General features: G+C 38.0%; 1 protein-coding gene across 8 annotated transcripts in view; it reads left to right on the forward strand.

Moving 5' to 3' along the window:
• Positions 1-26,212, forward strand: part of STARD13 (StAR related lipid transfer domain containing 13) — a 285,778-nt gene that overhangs the window by 64,929 nt on the left and 194,637 nt on the right. For 7 of the 8 annotated variants that reach the window (XM_085579263.1, XM_085579267.1, XM_085579273.1 and 4 more), the window contains 2 exons: positions 8,945-9,091; positions 13,344-13,478. In XM_085579263.1, the coding sequence (XP_085435389.1) occupies positions 8,945-9,091; positions 13,344-13,478 (282 nt within the window). The remainder of the gene's footprint in view (positions 1-8,944; positions 9,092-13,343; positions 13,479-26,212) is intronic. The other variant, XM_085579284.1, reaches the window with a different exon arrangement.

Here is a 26,212-nt window from a genome sequence, read left to right on the forward strand (position 1 = left end):
CACCACACAGCTCTCTTTATTCTGGGACCAGCAGCAAAAGTAAGGCACGAGTGCTTCCTCTTTCAAGGCTCCAGTGCTTTATGCTGTAGATAAGTCCATTGGTGGCTTTCCCCTAGCATTTTTGAAGGCTTTTTCCCAAAGTATAAAACCTTTCCAAAATTGCTTTCGGAAGGTTTATGGACAGGATCTCCCGAATGTTTGATGGGTCACAAAATCATTTTCAGTTAAAACACCCTATTATTCCTTCTGTCTGGTATTACTGTTTTCTAGTTCATGTTACTTTTAACTACAGGTGTCCTTTTTTCCAAGTTAGTGACCCTGGCTTTGCTCCTCACCAGGCCCATGTTCTTTGAGATCATGAACAGGAAAGGTTTAACAAAAGACTGGATGTGGCACTCAGCGCCATGGTCTGATGTTGACATGGTGGTGTTTGGTCATAGGTTGGACTTGATGCACTTGGGGGTCTTTTCCAACCTCACTGATTTTGTCAACTCACAACCAGGTCTACAGCAGCCTAGACTGCCTCCAGTCTTAACCTCGTTAATGAGCTCATCCACTGTGGTGAGCACCAGGTCCAGTAGTGCTCTTCATCTGGTTGTTTTGTCCAATACCTGGACCAGGAAGTTGTCCTTGATGTATCCCCTGGATTTCTTACAGCTAGCTGTGCTGCTTTCCCGGCAGATGCCTAGGTGGTGAAGTCCTCTCCTAGGATGAGGTGTTGAAGTGTCATGCTTTCTGTATCTGAATCAGGAGGCCTTGACCTTGGTCTCCCCTTGATCAGACCCCTACCTGCAGGTGTCCTTTGTTGGTCCTTTCTTTGAATTTTTTACCCACAGTCTCTCAACCTTTTTGTGGCTGTTTTTCAGAGGCAGCTCTTCACAATCTATCCCTTCCCTAACACAGAACACAAAACCCCTACCCCTCTGTCCCTACATGTCTCTTTTAAAAAGCTCATAGTCTTTGAATACAGTTCTGTCCCAGCCTCTTTTCCTGATATGTTGTAGTCTTCTAATTGTACCATGGTTTCCAACTCCATTTGCTTGTTTCCCATGCCATATTCATAGGCATAGATGCATTTCAGTTGGGCTGTGGGCTGCCCCACCTTTTGGAAGGAGCACTCCCTAATTTCTTTGGGACGATTTACAGGTGTGTCAGTATCTTCTGGTTCTTCTCTGTCACTCAGAAGTACATCCCTACCCCTTAAGTCATATGAAATGTATCAGGCCAAAGGTGAAGCTGCGCCTAGCTTTTACACATCCTGGGCAGCTCTAACCATAACGTTTTTGAAAGAGAGAACTCTATTTTAGGAAAACTCTTTAAGTCCTACCCCATCTCAAAAGGTACAACTAACCACATTGTGGAGAAGGATCTGTAGGTTAACTGATTCTGGGCTGTAACTTTTTGTGGATTTAGTGGTGTGAGATCCCTCAGTCTCATGGAATGCAGTCTGAAACCTAGAATTTAGTAGTCAGGGAGCACTGCACGGAGATACCTGCTGTGAACAGACACAAGATGATTACATTCTTCAAGGGAGACATGGTAAGAGAGGATTCTGTAATTAGTAATTTTTAATGAAGAAATTAATTCTGTTTCAATACCTATGTGTGTAAAGTACTTTGACATTCGTTGTCACTAATTGTGATGTGCAGATACAACCACTGTTGCTGATGGTGCCAAACCAAAGGAATATGGACAATATCAGGAATTTGACTACTGCCTGGAATCAGTGTTTGGGATACTAGAAGTGCAGTTCACTTCCTCTACTTCACACGGTGGAGGAAATGGTAGAATAGATAAATGATGAGCTGGCATCTCTTGTGAAGCAGCTGAAGATGGGATAACCCATGAGAATAATTCATGTGCTGAAATAGGAGCAGATGTCAATTAAGACAGCCTGTCTGGCCATTCGGGTGCCAGTTCTGTAGCATGTATCATCAGTGAAGGCTTGACAAACAGCCTGTTCGTGAAATTTGGTGTTGACATCATAATTTGATAGAAGATGGAGATGCTGTAGGCTTTGAGAATCTGGAAAATTTAATCATTGGAGCAAATTCCAGTTTGACATTAAAACCAACTAGGTGCCATGTCGCGGTGCCTTCTTTGGTCTCTGGCTAGCTCGGTGTTCGGCACACAAAGGCCACCCCCTACGACCACCGTGGGTGAGGAGTGTGACAGCCGAGTTCTGCTCTGCCAGACCAGTAAAGGACCCTATGCGACAGTGACAAAGACACGGGAGTCATCCTTCTGAGGGTACCGCTGCTCCAAGTTTATTGGTGGCCCAAGAGACCCACCTCAGCTTGAATCAGGTATGCCCCAAAAGGCAACTGGGTACAACTTGCAGCTGATTATAACCAGGGGTGGCAACACAGGGAGGGAACAACAGGGGACCAATGGGGAATAACTGGGGAGTGGTGAAGGGAATGACAATCAAGGAAGGTGTCCAATGAGGTGAGAGGCAAGGAGGGGTCCCCAGGAATCAGCCTATCACCTGAGGCCCTGGCTGGAAGGTTCTGGATAGAAGGGAGAGGCCTCAGGGTGACAGACAAGCCCCGGGGTGGGGTCAGGGGGATGACTCAGCCCAAAGTCACATAACAGGGGTGGGGAGTGGGAAGACTGACAGGCGAAAGGGGAGGAGGAGAAGGAGGGATGGACCATGTAACATAAAGAGGGGGAGAGGGAGTAACCATAATATGGGGAAACTGAAAACACACCCCAACAGTGCCATTTTAAGTTGTTATTGTTTTTAGGTTTTATTTTTAATGAGAAGTTCAATACAAAATTAGTTACTTTTGCTAGAAACAAAACGAAGCTGCAACAGAAATTTCGTATTAGACTGTCTGCATTTCTGCACTTTAAAACTTCTGCAGCAGTGTGGAACTGGTTTCCAGAATGTTTTGCCCCAAGCCTTGTCTTCAACTAAATTCCTTTCTTCTCCCCTTCCAATTTCACTCTTGTCTTGGGTGAAACACCATGCTGATACAGTTTGTGGCCTTCAGTCCCAGGAATTAGCTTGGGTTTCATCTATGAAATTTTCCATAAACTTAGTTAGTATTTGGAAGATTCCATTGATACAAGGCATTCTGTCCTGTCCCTCCTAGCTTAGAGCAATGAACCTTTAAAACTAATGAAAGAACCCTTAAAAGATACACAGGACTTCAGAATTTTGTTTTCTTTCATATGATGGACATTATCACCATGCAAGATCAATGTGTTGAATGCAAATTAAATATTAAAATTTCCAATTTTCTGAAAGATTTGTCTGAAAGATTAAAAGCAGTTCTAAAAAAGTATTTAGTCCATTTCTGAGCTATTTTGACTTTGAAAAGTTAAGTAGTCAAACACATGTAATGAAGTCAGGGTTATGTTACATTATTTTCTCATGTCTTCTTTGGGTTCCATTTTCTCCCATGTGTTCACCTGTTAATCATAAAAAAAATCCAAAACATCCAATATTCTTATTGTACTATATCTTGAAGTTATTATTTCCACAGTATTTTTTATATTTTACTGTATTAATTGTTCAAAGACATAGACAAAGACATAGTGGTGTGCTTAAATACAGACACATAAGGTCATAGAAATGCACAATTGAGCTTAATGAAAAAACTAAGGTAGGTGTGTGGGGCCACTCTAAGGGAAAATGCAGAAAAGCCAGAAACAACCTTAAATGTGTTTAAAATTCAATTTAGTTTGCTCTAGAGCATCAAAAAATACAGCAAGTTTCATCATTCATACACGAATGGCTTGTGTCACTTCTGAAAACTTGTCTGAAGAAATCAGTAGCTTGAGGCAGCAGCCTTCAGGCAGGAAAGCAACAAAAAGAAAGTGTCTGGACAGGAATGAAAATCAAAGCTCCATACACAGACATATTTAAGAAGTGTAATAAGTTTAAGGAAAAATTATTCGTCTTGGAAATGGTGTTTCCTTTAAAATATATTAACACATATCTTCATGTTAGTATTTATGTAGCTTTTCTTCTGCAAAACTGCTAAGGTCTTTACAGCCTATCTTAGGTGAATGTTTTGGGGATCAGAAGGACCCAGTCTGAATTTTATGTGATATCCCTGAAGAGCTTTCATTTTCCCAGAAACATATGTGCATGGCCTTTCTTGCTGACTTGAGAGATGGAAGAGACTTCCTTGATAATTTCAGCTATATAGCCATACAGTTCTTAAAAGTGAAAAGGTTGCTAACTGCTGAGTTTACTCACCTGATTTCCAGGATGAAGGTGCCACAAGTTAGTTGTCCATCCAACAGCTCTGAAAATACTTAAGCAACACTATAGTGGGATATTAAGGAAAATTCTTTTTGATATATTTTGTCTTCAATAGAGGAGGCACATATAAATCTATTTTTTGAATTAAAGAGTTCTTTGTATTCTAATTTTTTCTTTAAGGAATTTGCATTGGGAATCAGTCTGGCTTCCTCCTCCATTCCCTGTAGTCAAAGCCATCAGCAGCTGAGAGACCGCCTTTTACACAGAGATTCTTTTAAGAACAGAGGGGCCCCATCCATGCAGCAAGAGCAGAATATGATATTTGGTCCCTGAAATTGTTCCACAAAATCATTTTTTACAGATGTAGGCTGTACATCAGAGAGAATTTTTATCTGAGCAGATTTAATAGGGAGGAGGGTTAAATAGTATTGGTATTCTTTACTTGGTGGTTACTGATTTACTACCCAAAGTTGTATAATACATTAATTACCAGAACAATTGGACCTATTGAAGTTCTGAAGTGAAAGCCACAAATTATCAGATAAATTTGGAGTTGTGTAATTTTCTCATAACCCTTCACTTGGAAAGCCTTTCTGCTTCCAGTATAGGATGAGGTCTGGCAGCGGGGTTAACCCTGACCCCTGAGTGTTCTATATGGACTTGTTCATTTCTGCCACATTCTTTCAGTTTAAATTTAGATTTGCTGGCAGCTATTATGCCTCTTGCAATAAGCCTCATGACCAAACATTGAAAAAAATATGCCTTTTATCACAGATGTTTTTGCCAAATAAGATTAGTGAAGAATACTTGAAAGCTAAAAAACAATGTGCAGAAACCTTTGGTCCAAAAGGCACTAACCTCTGAATGTCTGGAACGTATTTTCTTTTCAGTGTTAGAAAAGAGCAAATACGTTATTTAGATGATTGGGCACAATTTTACACCTTGTTTTATCTCTGATTTGTTATTGGTAGTAATAAAATTTCAGCTATGCAAATTAATACAGAGTCTGGATACATATGAATGTGTACATGTAACAAAGTCATTAAGCTGTTCTAGAATAGACTGTGGTTGTTGTAGGAAGTAGCTACATAGAACTGAGTTTTATGTTTGGCTCATTGTTAAATATGTTTTAGTAAATCTTATTTGTTGAGATAATTCTTGTATACAATAGCTATCTTAAGTACAGTAGCTGCATCTGTAACTGATTTTAGGAAGTTCATACCACTTAATTTTCTATTTCCCATGGAGGATAATACTTGTTTTATGATTATAATTTTTTTTAATCTAACATGAGTATGTGGGAGTTGAGAAATCTATATAGCAGAGGAGTTCACTTTCAAGGCCAGTAAGTTGTTCTTGGCCTAGGGTATGCCATGATCTTCATAGACAGTGTTGCTCCACCTTAAAACACTTGTTTGACAAGGGATTCTCTGGTCTCACTTTCTGTCACTGCTCATCTGTCTAGTATAGGACATGAGTAAATGGTCTCCAATTTGCACCATGAGAGGTTTAGACTGCATGTTAGGATTTTTTTTTTTTTTTCACTGAAAGGGTTGTCAAGCATTGGAACAGGCTGTCCAGGGAAGTGGTGGAGTCACCACCCCTGGAGGTGTTTAAAAGATGTGTAGCTGCAGCACTGAGGGACATGGTTTAGTGGTAGACTTGGCAGTGCTGGGTTAATGGTTGGATTTGATGATCCTAAAGGTCTTTTCAAAACTATATGATTCTGTGTTTGAAGGTAGCATGTAAAAAGTGTTTCTGTAAAGCACTTCTGTCTCTATGCTTTCAAGGTTCTTTAAAAGGTAACAGTGTTCCTATGCATTGCTGAATGGCTATGGCTCTAACAAAGAAAGACCTTGAGAATACATGGAAAGGAGTGTTCTCCCTGTAACCTTTTAGGGAAAAAAAAACAGTGAATAAAGCAGGCCATGATTCTCTAGATAATTTAAAGTGAGATTTGTTTTCCTTCTGAAGGGCAAAACACAAAAGCTTCCAAAGGCGCCCTGACCCTACTGCCTGTGCAGTTGCTATGGGCAGGAAACCCTGGTACTCAGATCTTTGGAGCACTTTGATAGTGTCCAACCTAGTTACTGGGGCTGAACACTGTGGAGCTGTGTTCCTCATGAATGGATTAGGCAAAATTTATTCACCAGTTAGAAGTCCTACTGTGCAGGCTGTAATGTAAGTAGCATCATGTTTTTTCTGTTTAGCAGGAATTTCAGGCAACCTTTGAAATACGTAGCCAATCAGCATTTGTTCCAAATGGTGCTTTTGTGCCAAATTTCCAATTAGTGAATGGCATTTGCTAACTAGGCCCATTTGGCTTTATCTTCAAGGATAATGAAACCCCATCTTTTTCCTCATCCCCTTAATAGACACAATATAGAGTCTTACTGAACTAAAAAAAAGAACTGAATGGAGAATGCTAGGAGATTTATAGTTCAGTGAAACTCCTTAGGACTTGTATTTTTTAGAAATGACAGTGTTTTGAATTCTGTAGCATTAAAACAAGAAATTTATAAAAATAAGAGGGTTTGGCTCATAGAGTTGTTTGAAAAAGCATTAGTGAATATTGGAGGTATTGTTCTAGTAAGTAAATATTTGTCAAGATAAAGGCAAAATGTGATCCCTGTGCTTGGAGCTATACTTTTTATTGGAATATGATATTATGTGTGTTGTTGCATACAATAGGAATGCCTTAGAAATTTTTTGAAGTCTTCATGAATTTTTATTTTTGTATTTTCCATGGAAAATACTAAAATAGAGACACCTCTCCAACACCCCTCAAAGTAGTCTTTTCTGTCGTGGAACAGAAAGTGGTCTGTTTCAACATGTGGAAGTTGCTGCTGCGTCTTGTTAAACTTAGAAACCCAAACTTCTAATGTAAGCTTCAGTGCTTGTCACCTGGCAAGAGCAATATTTGCATAGCTCACAGAAATCAAACACTCTTTACTTATTTCCCTGTGTGATTGTTGCTTCAGAATTGTTTACTATGATTAAGTAAGAAAACATATTCTTAGAGCCCCTTTTTAATAAATTGCATTTTTACTGTGTTGAGAAATAGAACATTAATATTAGATTTTTTTCAGAATTTATACAATATTGTTTGTGGAATTTGGGTGGGTTTCCATGTCTTGTCCTTGTTGAGTCTTTTTTTGAGTGTTCTTTAGTATTGGAAAGACCAATATGTGAGGAAGCAAAACCACAGGAGAATATTTGCTTTGTTTACAAATTTGTTATGGACATATATAAATATGCACGTTTTCTGTGTGAAGTCATCTCACTCAGAATGGATTCAATATGAGAACTGTCTTTTGATACTCATTTTCTGTGGAACATCATGTAGTTTACTTGGGAATAGTTGGAAAGACAATGGAAAGCAATCAAAGTACAGCTTAGCACTTATTACAGCATTTCAGGCGAAGTACTTAGAGGTTGTAAAAAATTGTGAAATTCTAAATAAAGATTTGGAAAAGTAAAAATTGGGGTATTTATTTTTCTGTGCTTTGAAACAATCTCTACAAAGATCATATTAGCCCCTCTGAAGGGATCATGTGTCTGTTGCTAATATGGGACTCAGTGTCTGATGATTTGGGACCTTAGTTACTGGGGAGAAAATGAGTAATTCCATTAGTAATAATATATATCAGTGTAATAGCAGAATTAATCTCCTGGATTCTATTTGTAAAGGTTTTCTTCCTACAATAGTGAGGCAATTACTTATCTTTCTGTTCCACTTGTGAAACCCTCTAAAGAAACAAAGCACCATAAAGATTCACCAGGTAAGAGTAATAACAGTACTCATCTATCTTCCCTAGGTTTTGAGGAGTGTTGGTATGATGCTCTTAGGATTATGGCAGGATGAAAATGCATTATTACTGTTTGTCTGATTATGCTCACTATGGAATTATCTTCTGTGCAAAGATATGTATTGTTTGTGAAAGGAAGGAAGATGAAAAAACTGAAGTAGCTTCAGGACAGACTTCTGGGGAGCAGTAGCTGCCTGTGTTGACAGGGAGTTCAGTGTGACTGGTTTTTGTAGTGGATCATTAGAAGTCATGTGAACAATGAAAACAAGGCATAATGCAGCAGTATGCATAGGGACTACAATGGAAAGGTGCGTTAGGAGAGTACTAGAAAGGATTTTGAGGAAACTAAGGAATAAGAAAAGCATCTTTGTCAATTACATTACAATAGATTAAATTTTTTGTTATACACTAAAACTCTTCAGATAAAAAGGAAAATGCATCCTAGTGACAAAGTTACCAATAAAGTGTTCCCACCATAGGGGCAGAGATTCTACAAGTCTAGAATTATAGTAAGGAATATAATACAGTGCACATTATGATCTTTGATATTCTGGTTCCTGTTGGCAACAAGCAATCAGTGGAGAGATGCTGAAATAGAAGTGGCTTAAGAAGAGGCATTGAACTGACGTTAGTTTTAGTCTCGATTCTGCTTAGCTTGAAATAGCAGTGGGTCACCCAAAATGAATTGTTAGAAAGTCATTCAGATATACAAAAGTCATTTGAGTATGTAGAACAGCTATGAATATGTGTCATCGGGATTGGAGTGATAATTGAAGCTTTCTAAATGGAAGAATGTCATTCAAGGACAGGGAAAGAACTGGTCAGCTTTTTCCTTGGGGGCTGGAAGAGAAGATAAGCATCTTCAAGTTACAAATATCTTGAATATTTTAAGACTTCACAAATGTTTGATTTCTTTTAGACCCAACCAGAAAAAGAATCTGAATGGCCAGACTCTATGTCATGGCTTATGAAGAAACTGGAACAGTTGAACTTAGATATTGAAGAAGCTCTGAGTGCTGGCTCTTCTCCCTCCAGTACTCCCTCTTCTAAAAGGCACAAAAAACTGGTAAGAATTTATGTATGTCATATGGTACCTCCTCTAACATTTAGCTACAACACTCCTCAAGCCTTAGCTTTCAGTTATGTTTCAGAATAGGCCAAATAGCTCAGGTGTAAGGGGGAAGTTAGAAGTTTTCTCTCAATAAAATGAAATTTCTAGTTTGATTAGATAGCTAATGGTCAAATAACCAGACCTCTTGATAGGGTGAAACTTCTAAATTTTCTGTCAGGATAGCTTAAAAGCACTGTACACCTTTTTTTTTTAATTATTTTTAGGGATATTTGCTCTCATGGTTTTCAGACTGTCAATTTAAGTGGTAGCCTATTAATACTTGTCATATTTATTTGAAGATATAACAGCAGGAGAGACACTGTCTTCATTAAGGGTTGAATTATTGTCCCTCACCCAGGACAACTAGATTGCTTGCTTGCTTGCTTGCTTTTGAATAGTTGATTTAGAGCTGCAATCCTCTAGTTAAGAATATTTTGTGATGACAGCTGTCATGCATTGATGACAAACAGTTTCTCAAGCTTTTATTTTGAGGGCAAATAGAATTAAAGGAGCAATGATATTGAATGAGAAAGGGTTTTTATATAAGGGATTAATGTAAAATGACCAGCATGAGAAATAGAAGTATTTGTTCTCTACTTCAGGCTATGATTAAACTCAATTCTTAAGATCGAATTGTGTGGATTTTCAGCTCTGAATGTTGGCTTGAAGTTTGTGGAGGGTGATCTTTTGTGAATGTTTTTGCTGTCACTGCTGCTTCATTTTGTAAAAGTAAATTCTTAAAGAAAGCATCTTTTTGGATCATCACAATGTAAATGTTCCTGTCTCTCTAGGTGGGATGTTCAGAATCTTGCACTTTGTATTTCCAAGTTCTACAGAGAGAGTGTTAGTAACAGATGGCCATGGCCATCTCTCATTTCTTTCTTACTGTACGTGTCAGCCAGTTAGAACCAGCTCTGTCCAGCTAAATTAATTTCATAATTAATTTGCCTATTAAGGGACAGTGTTCTGTCTTTTTGCAGGAGAATGCTCAGTGTTTCTGTCAAAATACAGTGACAGTGTAGTCTGCTTTTCTGTCTGAAAGTGAAATCCCAGCCATCCGAGTTTAAACACTTCCCATTGTGAGACAGTCGGGTAACCAGTGATCTAAACACCCATTATTTTATGGCTGTGCCTATTCTACTAATGTAAAAGCTGTGATGGCTTGAAGATCACAGGATACGTCTTCAAATCCTATTGCATGTAAACAGCAGAAAAATCTAAATAGGTGACATTTTCAAATGAACTTTAATAATTAAGAACAGCATCATCAGATATGTTTGCATAGAGAATGTCATTACCAGCAGCCCAGATGCTTGCACTTCTCTTCCCGAGACCTAGTGGCAAGACATCTTCTGAGTACAGAGAGACCAGGACTTTCATCACAGCCCTTTTTCTGGGACATATGCTCCCACCAAAAGTCTCAGCTTGAGTGTTAGGATGTTCTCAATACCAGCACCAAAATTACTGTTTTATTTAATATGATATTTGAGAAGTTGCAGTCCTCTTTATCAAGCCACCTCTTCCTCACCCTAAAGGATAGAAGTGATCTCTTCATTTTAGTTGTGTGTGGACAGGCAAATATGTGAGTCAGCCACGTTTTATTGTAGCCTTCCTTGACAAACTGGAAATGACCTTTAAACCTTTAAAGAGCCAATTTCAATGCAGAAGCTGGACAGGTCACTTAATGCACAACACTTAATACACAGTCTTTCTGATGAGACCAGCAAGGTCAGAGCCAAAAAAGAGTCTTGTAAAATCTCTTGTGGAACTGATGGTGGAATACCATTTGCTGTCTCCTGCAAAAGAATTTGTAGAGCAAGGGAACCATCTGCTCTGCTTTAAGGATTAATGAATAATTTGCCTCAGAATGGGTGGCTTTAGTTTTATTTTCTAGTCAAAGAAGAGATAGATCCTCATAAATCTCAACATAAATGTACTGTGAAGAAACAGCTACTGCAGATCTCAAAATGACAGTTGCAGTGGAAAAAATAAGTCTGGTTTTCACACAAGTTGTATGAGTAGTTTATATTCTATCAGTTCATGCTAATTTTACCATATTTCTGACTATAGTTTGTAATTTGTTCCACACGTATCAAATGTTAATGTTTTCTTCTTGTCACCATGATACTTGAATAAAAAGAAGGCTTTTCTCAAACATATGTTTACTAGTAACTGTGTAAATTTGGCTTCTATAAAATGAACTGCTTCAGTGTTCTTCATATGGTTTTATCCCCAACTGGGTACTAACAGAAGAAATTATGATGTAAGGCTGGCTTTGGAGGCTCGAAATCTCCAAAGCAGGTGACTACTGTGTGAGTGGGAACATGGTTTGTTGGAGCTGCTTCTCTGAAAGTTGTTCTCTTGAGGGTGTGGACAATTTTTAACAGATGACAGAGTTATTTCTTATAGCAAATGCTGTATCTACAAAATATATTTTGTAATTTAATCACTAGGTTGATCCAGTCAGTTTTCTACTGAAGGATTTTTCACCTGTTCATGGAAGTAATTCTTTGATATTTTTTATTCTTTGCATTTTCCTGTTGTGAATGTATGTGTTATTCATAATACTCATTTAAACAGATTTTTTTTTTTTTTACAAAAGAAACCAAAATATGTGCTGGGTGAATAAATATTATGGGACCTATTGGGTGAGAGTAGAGAGTTTTGCAGTATTTTGGTGAGAAAATTCAAGCTGTTTTCTAAAACATAATAGCTTTTACATGAAGGCTAAGGGATGACTTGTTTTACAACTGTGTAAACCACAAATTGCTACTGGTCATTTTTTTGTTGGCAAATATTATGAGGAAGTAGCACTGATTGGATTCCTCAGTAGCTGATCCAGAGGAGATGTTAAAAATAATTGTCTACAATCAAATTATTTTCTGAAACACTCTCTCACCAATGCTATAAACACATGATTTAAGTGCAAATAACAGTACTGTCTAAATGTACTAACAACAAAACAGCTAGTTTTGGAAAAACACATTCAATAGTTCCACTCCTGTAAAATCTGTACCTTTCCTATGAAATAAAATCTTCCTAGCAGTATGGAAGCAGACATTTTGTAAATGAAACATCAGAGATAAATCACTCTTGCTGCAGTGTGTTTCCATGTTGTTTAATATATCTGCTCCATTACACTTAGTATCTTCTACTCAGTTTCACTACAGAAAAAGCAGGAAATCTTGTGAATGAGAATCCCATTTTTTTGTGCTTCAGTCTTTTATTATTTATGAATGGCAGGGAATTCCTCTTTGATTATAGTTTATTTAATAATTTAATTCTTTTGCATTAGTATATTGTCTTCAAACTTTTTGGGGGCTGCATACTAATTTTTTTGTCACCTTTTCAAAGCCTCCTCATTTTACACCCCTACAAAATGTATTAAATGAGAACTGGGCAGTTGCTGTTAAAAATCAGCAGCACATATGTCACTTTATAAAGGGGAAGAGCCTGAAAATGGGCTGATTAGAATAATTGTACCCAACAGCTTGGGATTGCTCTGCAGTGCACCCATGACCCTGCTTCTCTGATTGTCTGTGGTATGGATTCTGCTGGATTGCAACATGTATTGCTTCTTGCTCACTCACACAGTTATTCCTTGGGCAAACCAGGATACATGAGGGAATGTTGTGCAGTTAGACTCATCCTGACACTGCATTCAGTGTGAGCCCAGAATTAGGACACCCACCTTTTAAAAAATGGTGTGGGAGTGGAACAATGAAATGAGAACTCCCCAGGTTTCAGGGAATAAGGAAAAATTTATTTGAAAAGTGCAGAATCTGTAATTTGAAAATGGGAATTTTCTGGGTCTCCGTTTAATATACAAAAATAAACATGAAATAAAGTTTAAAAATAATTTTAATGAAATCATTTCTCTTTCTACAAAATGATTCAGTTCCTTTAAGTTAAAGGAAGATGTACTGTTTTTGATTAGTTCTCCAGTTGTGTATACTGGATGTTAAGGAAGCTACTTTCCATAATGGCTGGATGTTTAGCTTAGCAAAGTGTAAAAATGATGCAGCAGGTGCTTTTAAGAAAAAAAAAATTGAAACCAAATGTCTGCCTTACATCAGAGGAGAAAAATCCAGAGGAAAAGATAAAATCAGAGGAAAAAGATAAAATTCCAAAGTTTTTATCTTAGAGTTCACATTAAAAATATTTCTGACTTGTCTTTATTTATAGGCTTTTAAAAATTCTCTTACAGTGCCCTGCTCAAGTAGAGACAGGCCTTTATGGAGATTATCAAGAAAAAGGATCTTGGAAAAATAGAAGAGGAGACTACCAGTATCTAAATTGTTTACCTTACCGAATGTTGACTGGAGCACGGCCTAAATCTGACGTAAGTAGCCTCAAAATTTACTATGTATCATTAAAATTGTCTATGCATTTCTTCAAAATAATTTGTTCCACACATATCAAATGTTTGATTCATGCAAATATTGCACTGCATTGAGGAGTTTGGTTTGCAAAGCAGATACAGATAAAAGTTAAGTTGGACTTTAGTTAATGAGGCTCCAGGGCTGTGGGCTTCATCTAATCTGATTTTAGACCACTAATGAAAACTTCTGTATCTGAACTAGTCACTTGAATCCCCTTCATAGTCAATGGAAAGAAACAGGCAGTTCTAAAGCATAATTCATCTGTAGGTAAGATGTGATGGATTCCAGGCATCAGAGACATTACCACAGCTTTTTCTTCATGCCTTATTTTAGAAGTACTCTTTTAGGATTTTTTTAGCTTGGTGGTTAGCAATGCCCAATTCATGGTGAATTCAGCACTGCATTCTCTGCAAGCCTGAATGCTCAGCTCTGGAGTTTTGGTTAAATCCTATTTCTAACCAATAACAGAAATATTTACTCGGGGCTTTTTTTAAACAAGGTGATGGCTGTAGCCTGCAATCAAAGTCTGTCAAAATCCATCAGAAGGTTTTCTTAAAAGGCTCTGATTTACTTTCCCAATAGCTAAATGTAAGCTACTTTAGGATCAGTGTCTTCATTTGGAAATGTAAATGGTTTCTGTCTCCCTTTTTTTAAATTACTTGTGATCATCATACAACATAAAAAGTGGCTGCACTGGGTTGAATCAAAAGTACTTATAGCCCTGTATCCTTTCTTTGCCAGTGGCCAGTGTTGGATGTTCAGGAGAGAAGTGTAAGGACAGAGTAAATAGATAGTAAGCCATCTCAACTTCCTTTGAGATATTTATCACACAGGTACATTGAAGACAGACACTGTATTGCTTTTTTATAATTAATAGTCCCTAAGAGTCTTTTTTTACTCTAGTTGGCCTTTTGCCATTTGTTCTTTTGATATTCAGTGTCTCGTAGCAATGATTTCCAAAGTTCAGTTGTGGAGTAGGTGATACAACACCTTTTTGTTATTGTAAATTTGTTACTGAATTATTATTTTGGCTGTAATTCTTGTACTGGCAAAAACTGAATCTCAGGCATCTTGTAGAGGATTATCTTTATTATTGGTTTACATGTTTCTGGTTATTTTGCAATCATTCAATATCATGAGGTCCTCTTGCAGCAATATGCAGTCAGTTTTTGTTTTTATTAACCTCTGTAGTTGACTATCATCAGAAAACTCTGTCCCTTTTTATTCCTCCATTTTCCAGTTCATTTGTGAGTGTACTGAAAACGTATCTGTGAGACTGCTAGGTAATATCCTCCACTCTAAAAGAAAATAATCAATGATTTTACACTTCTTTTTACATTTTTAGGTAGCAATGGAAATCCATTTTTATTTCTTGGCATCTTTTTTGTAGTTCCCCCTTCATAGCATAGTTTGAGTTTGATGGTCAAATTCATCAGAAGCTTTTTGAAATGGAAGTGTAGCAGTCAAATTGCCTGTATCTGCATGATCATTCAAAGAAGTTGGTCTCCAAAATCCCAGTTATTCTAACCCGTTATCCTGTGTTACTGTCCATGTGTTCTTAGGCATACTTTCTGGCAGTTTTCTGCCGCATGTATCAGTTCTACTAGCATCTCTTCCACAAATGACCTCAGAGGCATTTTCAGACATTGGCATCACATTTGCCATCCTCTTTTCCTCCTATCCCTAAGCCAATAGGTGTTAGTAGTGTTTACACATTAAGCCAATATCTCAGCAGCTCTCTTTCCCCGAACAAGGTCCTTATTTTAAGTTATCTGTGCAATTTGGATTAAAGAAAAATCTATTACATTCAAGATATCTTGAATACTGTCATATTCATCTACCAAAGAATGATATGCATACCACCATAAAAATTCTCTATTTCATTAAATGAACCTACTCCTGTGCACTGAAAAGGAAATTTGAAGGTTGGCTTCACTCACTTGCTAATTGAAAACATTATTGTCTTCCCACTAGCTATTTCCTTTCCTTGGAGAATAGGTTTGCTATTTTCCATTTCTGCAAAAGCATGAACATTTGTTCTGATTTGTTCCTTATTCTAGTTGGAATAGATAACAGAATTAATTAAAAAGAAACTTGCCAACTTTATTTGTTTTTTACCTTGGCCAAATATTCAGGCATATAGAAGTATCACAGCTTAGCTGCCTTCCCACTAGTACTATGTAAATATTTTCAAAGTGGTGTTTCAGTAATACTGTTTGCCTAGTGATGTGTGGGAGAAAAGGCAGAGAAATTAAGTTTTGAGGTTTTTTTCCTTCTCTGAAGTCTGCTTTTTTTTTTTTTTCTTTTTGTTGAAAATCAGGAAATACTAGCATGATAAAAAGCAGTTCTACGAATCCTCATAAGTACAGTCTGTGCATCGTACCAAACATTTTTGTATGCTGGACTAAGAGCAGGGTAATGCAGAAAGTGCAAATGTTTCTTAGGGCACCAGCAACTCTAGAAAAACTACTGAAGACAAGAATTTATTGAGAAATTAGTGATCTGCTTTTTAATTTACAATGCTTTAAATTAGGAATAAATGTTGAAACTGGTGTTTGCAAATGTCATTCAGGGGAGCTGGTAATTTTACTTCCTTCAAAGTGCTGCTTTTGGTGGTCTTTTTCATGCAAATTCAAATAATGTTATGTCTAGCTCCAAGCATGCAGTCTGCATTAGTCTGTCATATCTCTCCAATACGCAGATTTTCACTGCTTATTCCATATTTTTAAAAAAAGATATACTGAAGTTGCTTTTTTTATAGTAAATGGGGTGGGACCAAATGAAAAAAGGTCTAATTCCTTCTGTGTTACACCCAGGCTGCAGCTCTTTAACTCCCATGATCCAGATGCTATAATACATAACTTGGGAGTAACACTGAGGTAGATTAGACCTCTTGTATTTTGATGATCAAATTTTTCTTCTCTTTCAATTTTTTGTGAGTCAGAAGGTCCAGAAGAACTTATCTGTATCCACGCCCCAGAAGCTCATATACCGAAGGCATTTAAAGAAACAAATACTCCATAAATTATTGACATTAGCAAATATAACAGAGAGCAGTTCTAGAAATAGCAGGGATGCTTCAATTCAGGAATGATATGCAGAGATTAGTGAGCACACAGTTGTTCAATTCTCAATACAAGGCAGTGATGTTAGCTGCACATTTTTCACAGATACCAACTAGGGCAAAAACCTAAAAGGTACAATGATGGTCCTTTGGCAAACTTGTCACAGTAGGTATGCTGTTTTTATGCCTGTTTTTATGACTTGCACTTCTTATGATAATTTTGTGGAATAAAACAGCAAATCATGGGTTTAGGGCTGATGTCTCCTGTCCTTCCCCTGCCAAGGCTGCTTCACTGAAACTTTCTTTTTGAGGTTCTACAGGAAAAATGTACTTGGCAGGGAAGTCACATGCTTAGAAACAAACAGCAAAGTTTCACCTTACAATTGCTGGGATTTGTAAATCCATGTATACATTATATAGCTTCCATTAATGGAGAGGAAATAGCCCATCTGCAGCAAGACATGCCTTGGCTTGAAGTAGTCGATAGAATGGAGGTCTCTTCTTGACATGCAACATGCCCCGAAAGTGCTGATGTTTCTTGGTCAAGTATTTGAAGAAGTGACTGCCCAGGGCATCAGTGCTTAGAGCTAGACAAACTAAATCCCTCCCAGGGCATATAAATTGCCATCTGGCATTTGATGGGCAGTGCCTGCCTCTATGCTCTGAGCAGAGAAAACTTCAATAGTCTAACTTAGAGGAGTCTACTGGACATTTGAAAAACCCATCAGTAAACACACACTAGCTCTTGCAGGTATCACAGTATGCTCCACACTATGCAATCTGGGAACGAGCGAGAAAATAAAACTTTATGTATTGGTAAAAAGAGCTTTATCCTTTATCTGTTTTAAGTTTGCATTTTGTTTTCTTTTTGAGTTGAGGAGTACAGTTTTGATTTCTTATGCTTTGATTTGACAAATGGCTTGAACATATTAAATAAACAGGGTTAAAATTAATTACTTTACAGTTTTGAGATGTGTTTTAGTCTGGATTCTCAGTCTGATTCACTGCTCAGACTGGTGCAAGAGAGAGTCAGAGTGGCTGGAGATGAGGCAGGGCAAACTGCTTCTTTCATTTAAACTGTTAGTGAACTATAGTTCATCTGTGCTAAGACACTTGATTCAGAAAATGAGGAACAAAACTGTCTTGTAATCTGCATGACTGAAGTGTTTATGATTCCTTTTAGGATTTTTTTTTTTTTCCTGATAAACACTAGTTGATGCTATAAATGGTGTTTCACAGTTTAGGTCAGAGGTTCCAAGGATGTCTGATATCTTCTGACATTGTTTAGAAATATAAAACTAATAAGGTAGTAATCTAAGGCTATTATCTCTCTGTAGTAAGTGTAATGCTTTTCTGACCCTCTGATCATGTTTAGAGCCAAGAAATTAAAAAATAAAAACAGCTGAAGCAAAGTCAGAATCGTGTTTCTGTGTGCTCCTTGTTCAATATTTCTGGTCTGTGACGACCAGGGATCAGAGATGATTCCATTAGTGAGCATGTGCGACAAGCCTTTTATCAGATAGCTGCCAACATCCATGGCAGAAAAGGTTATAATGTGACAATTCATAACAGTTTTTACTTTCACTAGCATTCTTTGGAATTTTGAGGATCTTAAGATATTTATAAGCTCTGAGCTGATCCTTCATTTCTCCACAAAATATGTAAGCAGTCTTAGTTTTACATCTGAGATTACAAGTGCCTAAACCTGACTCCAAAATAAGTTTCACTCACTGTCATTGCTGGATATAGTCATAAATGTATCAGTTCATGGTAGAATGTATAGCAACAGCTGCATCCATTATCTAGAAGGATGTGTTTTCCAAGGTGAATATTATGCATATCATGCTTTACTCTGACTTTGCCCCCCCCATTGACAAAATTGATAGTAAAGCCCCAAGAAGACTTGTGCAATATCTGAGCAAAGATTTCTTATGCCCATCTTGGTTCTGGGCTACTATGTATGACTCCCAAAGTGCAAGAAGATGAAGTAAGAAGCCTAGACCTGTATGATGAAGGCATGGCATTCGATGTTCTCTTTCCTCAAAGATGTAGTGTGTTTGAAGACACAATTATTTGGCCATGTTGGTGCTGAAGATTTTTGTCTATACTTCAAATAAATGCATTTGTTAAAGTTACATCGCTCATGCAGAAGAGAAATTTTTGCAGAAATCAGGTTTTCACTGACTTTCTCAAAGTCTCAAAACTAACTGATTGGTTGCAACATAGTCAAGAGCAGAATCCCATATACAGTCTCTGGTTTTGCTTACCAGACCATCCTTCCTCATAAAGAATGCTAACTCCAGCATTCCTATTCTTGGAAAAACAAATTTCAAACTGTGTCCTTTAGTCATGTGAATTGCTTTCTTCTTTATCCTTAACGTTGCTATTAATTATGTCAGTAAAATAGCTCTCCAGTACAGATGCAGGTAGCTTGAAACTCTGTCTTTGCAGAACCTTTTTTCTTGTGTTCAGTACTTAATCTCACCAGTGTCTCACTGGGACAGTGTTATGCTGAAGTAGTCAGGTCAGGTGACCCACCCCACTTCGAGTATATCCCCATATGGGGGTTTCTGTCCCTCTGAACAGGATGGCTGCCTTCCTGTTCTTCCTCTGCCCTGCCTGCACAATGAGGACATTGAGACACCCTTCTTTCCCAGGAGCACTCTAGACTTGCAGTCATTTCTGGGATTCAAGTGCTCCTGTAAGACAGAATCTTCTCTCCTTTAAGACTAACTAGCTTTTTGGTATTCATTGCCCAGGAAGAATTTATTGCCCAGGAAGAGCTTGTACTAACTCTAAAGAAAATCAATAGGGAGTAAAGGGTAGATGCCTCTTTTCCTCTCTGAGAGCTGTATATTCCAATATCTATAATACTCCAGGATTTCTCATCTGCTTTGTTTCCAGTGCACTTGACAGAGCTATGGACAGTGTGCTCCTAACAAAAGTAAGAACCCAGCATAGCTAATTTCTTTTCCTTTTTGTCCCTCATCCCAACAGTCAGCTCCTTCAGTGGGGAAATTACATGAAAGAAAAAAAACTTGTGGGTCAAGATAAAGGCACTTTAATAAAGCAAAAGAAAAGGTTGTGCATTCAGAAGCAAAAGAAAACAAAATATTTATTCTCTACTTCCCATTAGGAGCCAGTGTTCAGCCTAGGGAAGCAGGGGTTCAGCACATGTAATGGTTGCTTTGGAAGACAGATGTCATAAATACAAAGGCCCTTCCCTGCTCACTCCTTTTTTATCTTAGCTTTTATTGCTGAGTAGGCATCATATGGTACGGAATATCCCTTTGGCAAGCCTGGGTTAGCTGTCCCAGCTGTGTCCCCTCTGAAGATCTTGTCCACCCCCAGCCCACTGGCCTTTGAGAGTCAGGGGGTAAGGCTGGAGAGAGCCTTGGTGCTGTTCAAGGGCTGCTCAGCAGTAGCCAAAATACTGCCATGTTATCAACACCTTTCTAGCTACAAAGCACAGTCCTATTGAGGGCTAATTTTGGGGAAATTAACTCCATCTCAGCCAGACCAAATACAATTTATTTTTTTAGTTAATTGCGAAGCACCTTTTTTTTTTTTTTTTTTTTTTTTTTTTTTTGACAAAAATGTTGCCGCCAGCTGAAGGTGGTAATCCTAATGTAGCTATGCAGCATTTAAATTTACTTTGAACTGCTATGGTTAAATCACTTGATCTATGAAAATATTTATTTAATTTCAAAGTACATTAATGGTATCCTTTTAAAACAGTACTTTGCATCAAATTCATTATTTTAATTTAGTTTTCATAAGGATTACCTGGAGGCTAGGGACATACTTTGTATATTTTATTTTTAAAATTCATTGAGCTATCTATGTAGGAAAGGAAAGAGCTGTCTTATTCATAAAATGCCACTGAAAAATAATTTTAAAACATTTAATTATTCTCTGATGGGTGTAGACAAGATAATTTATATGCATTTTTTTATATACAGTATAAAGTAAAATTGAGGTTTCCAAGTGATTTTGGAATAAAGTTCATTTAATGTAGTTCAAAAGGTATATGAAATTCAAATCTGTATTGGGAGGAGGTTAGAATTGCTTATTTTTATTGCTTGGCATTACATGGCTATTTATGTAGTTCAAACCGATAATGTCTGTTTATATTGCAAGAAAAGCTTTGAACAAGGGAGGAACCACAGGAGCAGTTGGAAAATAGAGGTCACCCACCTCTGCAAGGGCATCCAGCAGGTCCACCAGGGATGGCAGTAGCAGCAGAGCAGCTGGGCTTGGTGGTGATTTTGCCAAAACCCCATGAGCAGAGACTGCCAGCAAAATTTATTGAGTGAGCACTTTTCTCAGCCAGCCCAATCCCTTTTTCATTATAACTGTCCCAAACTCACACAGTGAGATTTGCCTTCTAGATCCAGCTGTAGTGACAAAATAAGAGTTGCAGGCTGGCATTGATTAATTAGTATCTACATCCCAAACTAATCCTCTGTGTGCTACTTGACTTTTATAGACATATTTATCATATGTAAATTTAAATACTCTAGAATGAAATTTGTTGTTATGTTAATTTTCAGATCTTCTGACTGAATGATTTTGCAGAAACACTTTAGTGTTTTATTTCTGATAACACTGTTTGCAGGAACACAAGTTCATTTCATAGTAGTACAGTCTTGCTAATAATAAACACTACATTTGCTGACTTAGTGATAGCACAGAGCCTCAGAAATGTATTCCTCTTCAAGACAAACTGAAATGTCCTGGCTCTTTGTCTGTAGATATGAGATTCAAGTTGTCAAAATAAGAATCTCTATGCATGCATAGCAAGAGGTGATTGGAAACCATACCAGTAAATTATACCAAGCCTATCCAAGTATAAGGAGAGAGAACTTCACTTCCATGCAGATAACTTTGTACTCAGTGAAGTGAAAAAGGGAAACAATTTCCCTCTCTTTTCTTTTCTTTGCATGTTTTTTTGGGCTTATGCTTTTAGATGCAACACACAGTTTATGTAACTGAGTGACAGTACAATTTTCTACTGTGTTTTATAGCGGTCAGAGGAAAGAATAGATGATAGAGTGTGCCAGCTCCCATGGATGAGAATGGCAGGAATGTGCTGGGTTCAACCCTATGAGGCTGTCTCTTGTATTTTTACTTGTGGGATTGGTTGAGCACAGTTTTCTTCACGGAAGTATGTACAGGCATACCTTACCTGTCTGTCCATCTGGTCAGGAGTTTGCATTTTCTTTTTTCTGGCTCTGTGATATATTTGTTACAACAGGATGAAAAAAAAAAAAAAACAAAAAAACCAAAGAGTGAGTATATTCTATGTCATCATTTTATCATAATGCCTCTTTTTGAGTTGCTATTACTCATTTTCTTCATCTTGGCTTCTGTGTTAGTACTTCTGTAATTTTTATTCAGGCAGGGTTTTCCCAGCAGTTTCACATGTTGATCAGACAGCACATGATTGAGACGGAGCCTTTGACTTTTATAATTGTTGTTCACAGCAAGAGCAAAGCAAAGAGATTCAAATATTACGAGAGATGTAGAATTAAAAATGTGTCCTGCCTGTGCTGACAAAGTGCTTCTGTGGCATTTCAGAGCTTGGGCAGAGTCAGACCCCTGGTCCCACTTAAGCAGTGGTGCAAAGGTCTCTCATAATACCAGCCTCTGTCTCTTTGTACTCTGGAGAGCCTGTAGGCTGCTCATGCCTGTTTCCCACGCTGAGGAAGAAGGAGCTTCCATGTATAACACACCAGAGACACAGGCTGGCACAATGCACAGGGAAAGCATTTTTTATGCAAATGAATGGAGCAATTTGTGCATCCCATCTCTTTAACAAAGATAATCCCTCTTAAGGTGCAACTTTTTCTTGTGCTTCTACTGGGAGGAGGCAGTTTTGCCCAACTGCCACCCCCTTTCCTGGAGTGCATGTAGCCCTTTGTGAAAGGATGTGCACTTACACAAGGAAAGTACAACTTAAAAAAAAAATATTTGAAGTTTTGTATCTTGCTACCACTCATAGGGCCTTTTTTTGTAAATTCCCAGAACTCAATACAGAATGATTTTGAGTTTAATTGTTAGATGGGGTTTGCTGATAACTCACTGTAGGAGAAAGTTCATATATTATCTGAAGCAGCCATGTGTCATAATGATGACCTTTAAATTGGTATGTCATGCATTGCATTAAAATTTACAGTAACTAATTATTAACAAAACCAAAGTGCCCAGAAATAAAAGTGTCTGGAGCTTCTTTAAAGCAAAATGTCCTAATAGAAATTTTCAGATTCACAACTCACTTGAGAACATTTTGGGTTTAGCCAGAAGGCTGCAAATTAGGCTGAATATTTCCAGAAGAGCTTTCATGTCTTTGATCTTGAGCTAAAAAATTGGAGTTTGCATCTCGGACTGTGAGTTTGCACTGAAACAGAGTTTGCACAGCCTCAGAGAGGAACTGCAGTCTGAGAGACCTCAAGAGGACTTTTAGGCTATTCCCCTTTGCCGCATCAGAACCACCTATACCTGTGTCACCCAGATGTAAGTTTCTCCAACATATTTTTTAAGACCCCTACTAACAGACTATAAAGTCTGTTCTAATAATACATTTCAGTGCCCCATTGATCATTAGAAAGTTTTACTATGCTTTCATAGTGTAAAATATATTCTTGTGTTCATCACCAGTATGCAGAACATGCTATGTTCTTGTTCTTTGCCTTCTGCCTTCCCTCTGCAGGTCAATGTGGTTCATCTAACTTTTTCTTGTAGGTCCTGGTTTCTAGACCCCTTGTTTCATCTAGTGTCTCAACCTGCACACTAAATATGAATTTGAGCATGTTCAGAGCTAGTTACATGTCTCACAAGTTCATCTGGAGAAAACACCAAAAGGACTTTTAGCAGTTGAGGCCGTAGCAAAATCTGGGCTTTCTGTAATGCCCACAGGACTGGCAAGTTGCACAGACACTGACATGGATATTATCCTTCATGTTCACTATCATCTTCTCTGCAATCATGGTTGCAAAAGTCACAGTTCCATTGATATTAGTGATATTAATTCCTGTAGCATGTTTTTCTTACTCCTTGAGTATCCTAAGAAATGTGGTTCATTTGTTTGTGTAAATTGACTAAAACTAATCCAAGGTTGTGCCTACACTAAGAAGGATCCCTGTACAGATAAACAGATAATTAATCAAAACACAGTTCCTGCCAGATTGGTTCTCAGGAGATTTGCAGCCTGATTCAGGTGAAAAGGGAATCTTATTCTCTTTGAAGTTCCTAGGCTGAATGTCTCCTCACTCCCTTGACTCACTGCAGCACAGTGGGAAGCTCTATTGATAGAAGGCACATGGTACCCCAAGTACTCTGGAATATCACACAGGCAGAGGAGGGTGGATGTGGACAGAGTGACAGAGATGATAAGAGAATTGAAGCAGGAAGGCTGGCAGGACCTCAGCAGGTGGCACTCTTCCCTCTGGATCAGCGTGGGGAGGGAGCTGCTCCCAGCAGTGCAAGGCATCACTCTGCTGACACACCAGCTCAGGATGCAGTGCGAAATCCAAAGCCTTGACCTCTTTTGATCACTGGAGTTTTTTAATGGAGTCGTCCTTGATTCATGTATAAAAATAGTTTACTAAAGGTTCTTGAAATTTCAACTCAGATAATCTGCCTAATGAGCAGTCTATCTATAGTCATGACTCTGTAAATTATTCCTTGCTCCTTGCTCAGGCAGTGCAATTCTAACACAACTGTGCTTTGATGTCAGACATCACTGTCTTTCTAGACAGCAGTGGTCCTGGACTGTACAGTTGGAGCATTTTGAGATGCAAATCCTTGTATTCTTAAAGACTGTGTTCTGTATTGTCCTGCCTTTTCAGCCAGTCGGTCAATCTGTTTGCAGTGAATTTAGCGAGAGCTTAAACAACATAAACTCAAAGTATAACATGGTATGATTGTACCCTTACTTCTTAATGAACTCTTTAAACAGGGAACCTGATCTGAGTGTCTTTTTCACCCTAGCCCTATCCCTTGTAGCAATATAAAAAGAAGAAAAATAAATTTTGGCAATAAATGGTTATAATGAGTTTTAATCCCCAAGCTGTACCTGTATCGAAGCCTCAAGAATTTCCTGCCTGCTTTCTTTAAGTGTTGTTTTCTGACAGTATATCTGAAGTTTCATTTAAGTCTTTGTATCACAGTAGGAATTCAACCCAGGGTCAGGATTGTCTGATTCTTTGCTGACAGAGGCTTGCAGAGCTGTTGACTTTGCTTAATTAAGGATCCTCCCTTTGTTACAGTCTCTTCAGAAGTTTTGGGAAGTAGGTAGCTCTGTGTTGATTTATTGGCATTTCTCTCCTCAGGGTATATTTTTATTAAGACATATCAGAAGAAGGACTTTTTCTACTAATCACTGGGGTTTTTTTTGTATGCACCTCTTTGAGAGGGCTCCTTAAGACATCTAGCTTGACTATGCTTATGTTCTACTGGCTGGCCTGTTCTTTTACACTGAGAGAGCTGATTTTGATGCCTAACTGTCTAGCTGCGTACGCCTCTGTGATGTGGAGTTCTAGCTCCTGTGAACTGATTGAAATCCCATCAGCAAGAATAGCTTGTGCCTCTTGGGGAAACAAAAACATTTTTTGCTCCCCAGAGGCATGGCTGTCATACCTGTGGCTCCATTCCTCTTCACTGGCACTGTTGTCCTGCAATGCCATTCTCTTTGGATGTGGCAAATGAGAGTATGGTGGGTTTTGTTGACTGTCTAACACAAAGTACATTGGGACAGTAAATTTTTTCCCTGCTGTAGCTGCGTTGGAAGTTTGTGGCCAAGCTGCCTACCCAGTCACTGCCTATTGGACAAGACTGATCTTTAGTGGGGAGTCTTACAAAGGAGATTGCAAAAGAAGTAATTCAGCCTTTCTCACAGTGGCTGAGGGGATGGTGTCCAGGGAGTGTACATCCCTAGTTTGGGTGGGCTATCTGGAGAATGCTGTCAAAGGAAGTATACTTCTGCCTTATTCACAGCAGGTATGCACATGATATGATCTTTTTTGAGAAATATGTATCATATCTGTTAAATATCCATAATTCCCAGATCATTTGAGATACAGCCTATAGTGGTTGAAATACAAGATTAATTTTTTTCACCACATCAGAAGTTCATGAGGTTCAACAATAGAGATGAATTCCAAGACCATGAGGTTCAATAATAGAGATTAATTCCAAGACTTAATGCATAATCTCAGACTAAACTACAAACCTGCAGTGAAGACTAGAGTAGGTCCAGATTTCCCGGACAATAAAATCATGTGGGCCAATCTTGATATCAAACCACATTGATAGGAAGTGAATGTGCATGGTAGACATTCTTATATTAAACAAGCCTGTGGAAGTTTTCCCCTTTAAGAAATGTAATACTCTAGGATACTAAAATTTATGTTAAAAAGGTCCCCTCAAGCTCTTAAAGGAATTACTGATATCAGACATTCTCCAGCTCTAAAGATCAAGTTCATTATGGGGTAAACAAAAATTATGTGGGAAACCAAAATTATGTACCATATGGCACATCTGAAATACTCAGTAATTTGGAGAGATGGTTTGCTGAAAACAAATTTTACAGCATACCAAGCTGTAAATTTTCTATAGCTTTGAAAAATC

The sequence above is a fragment of the Lonchura striata genome, chromosome 1 (genome assembly GCF_050655825.1).
Source record: "Lonchura striata isolate lonStrDom1 chromosome 1, ASM5065582v1, whole genome shotgun sequence".
NCBI lineage: Eukaryota > Metazoa > Chordata > Aves > Passeriformes > Estrildidae > Lonchura > Lonchura striata.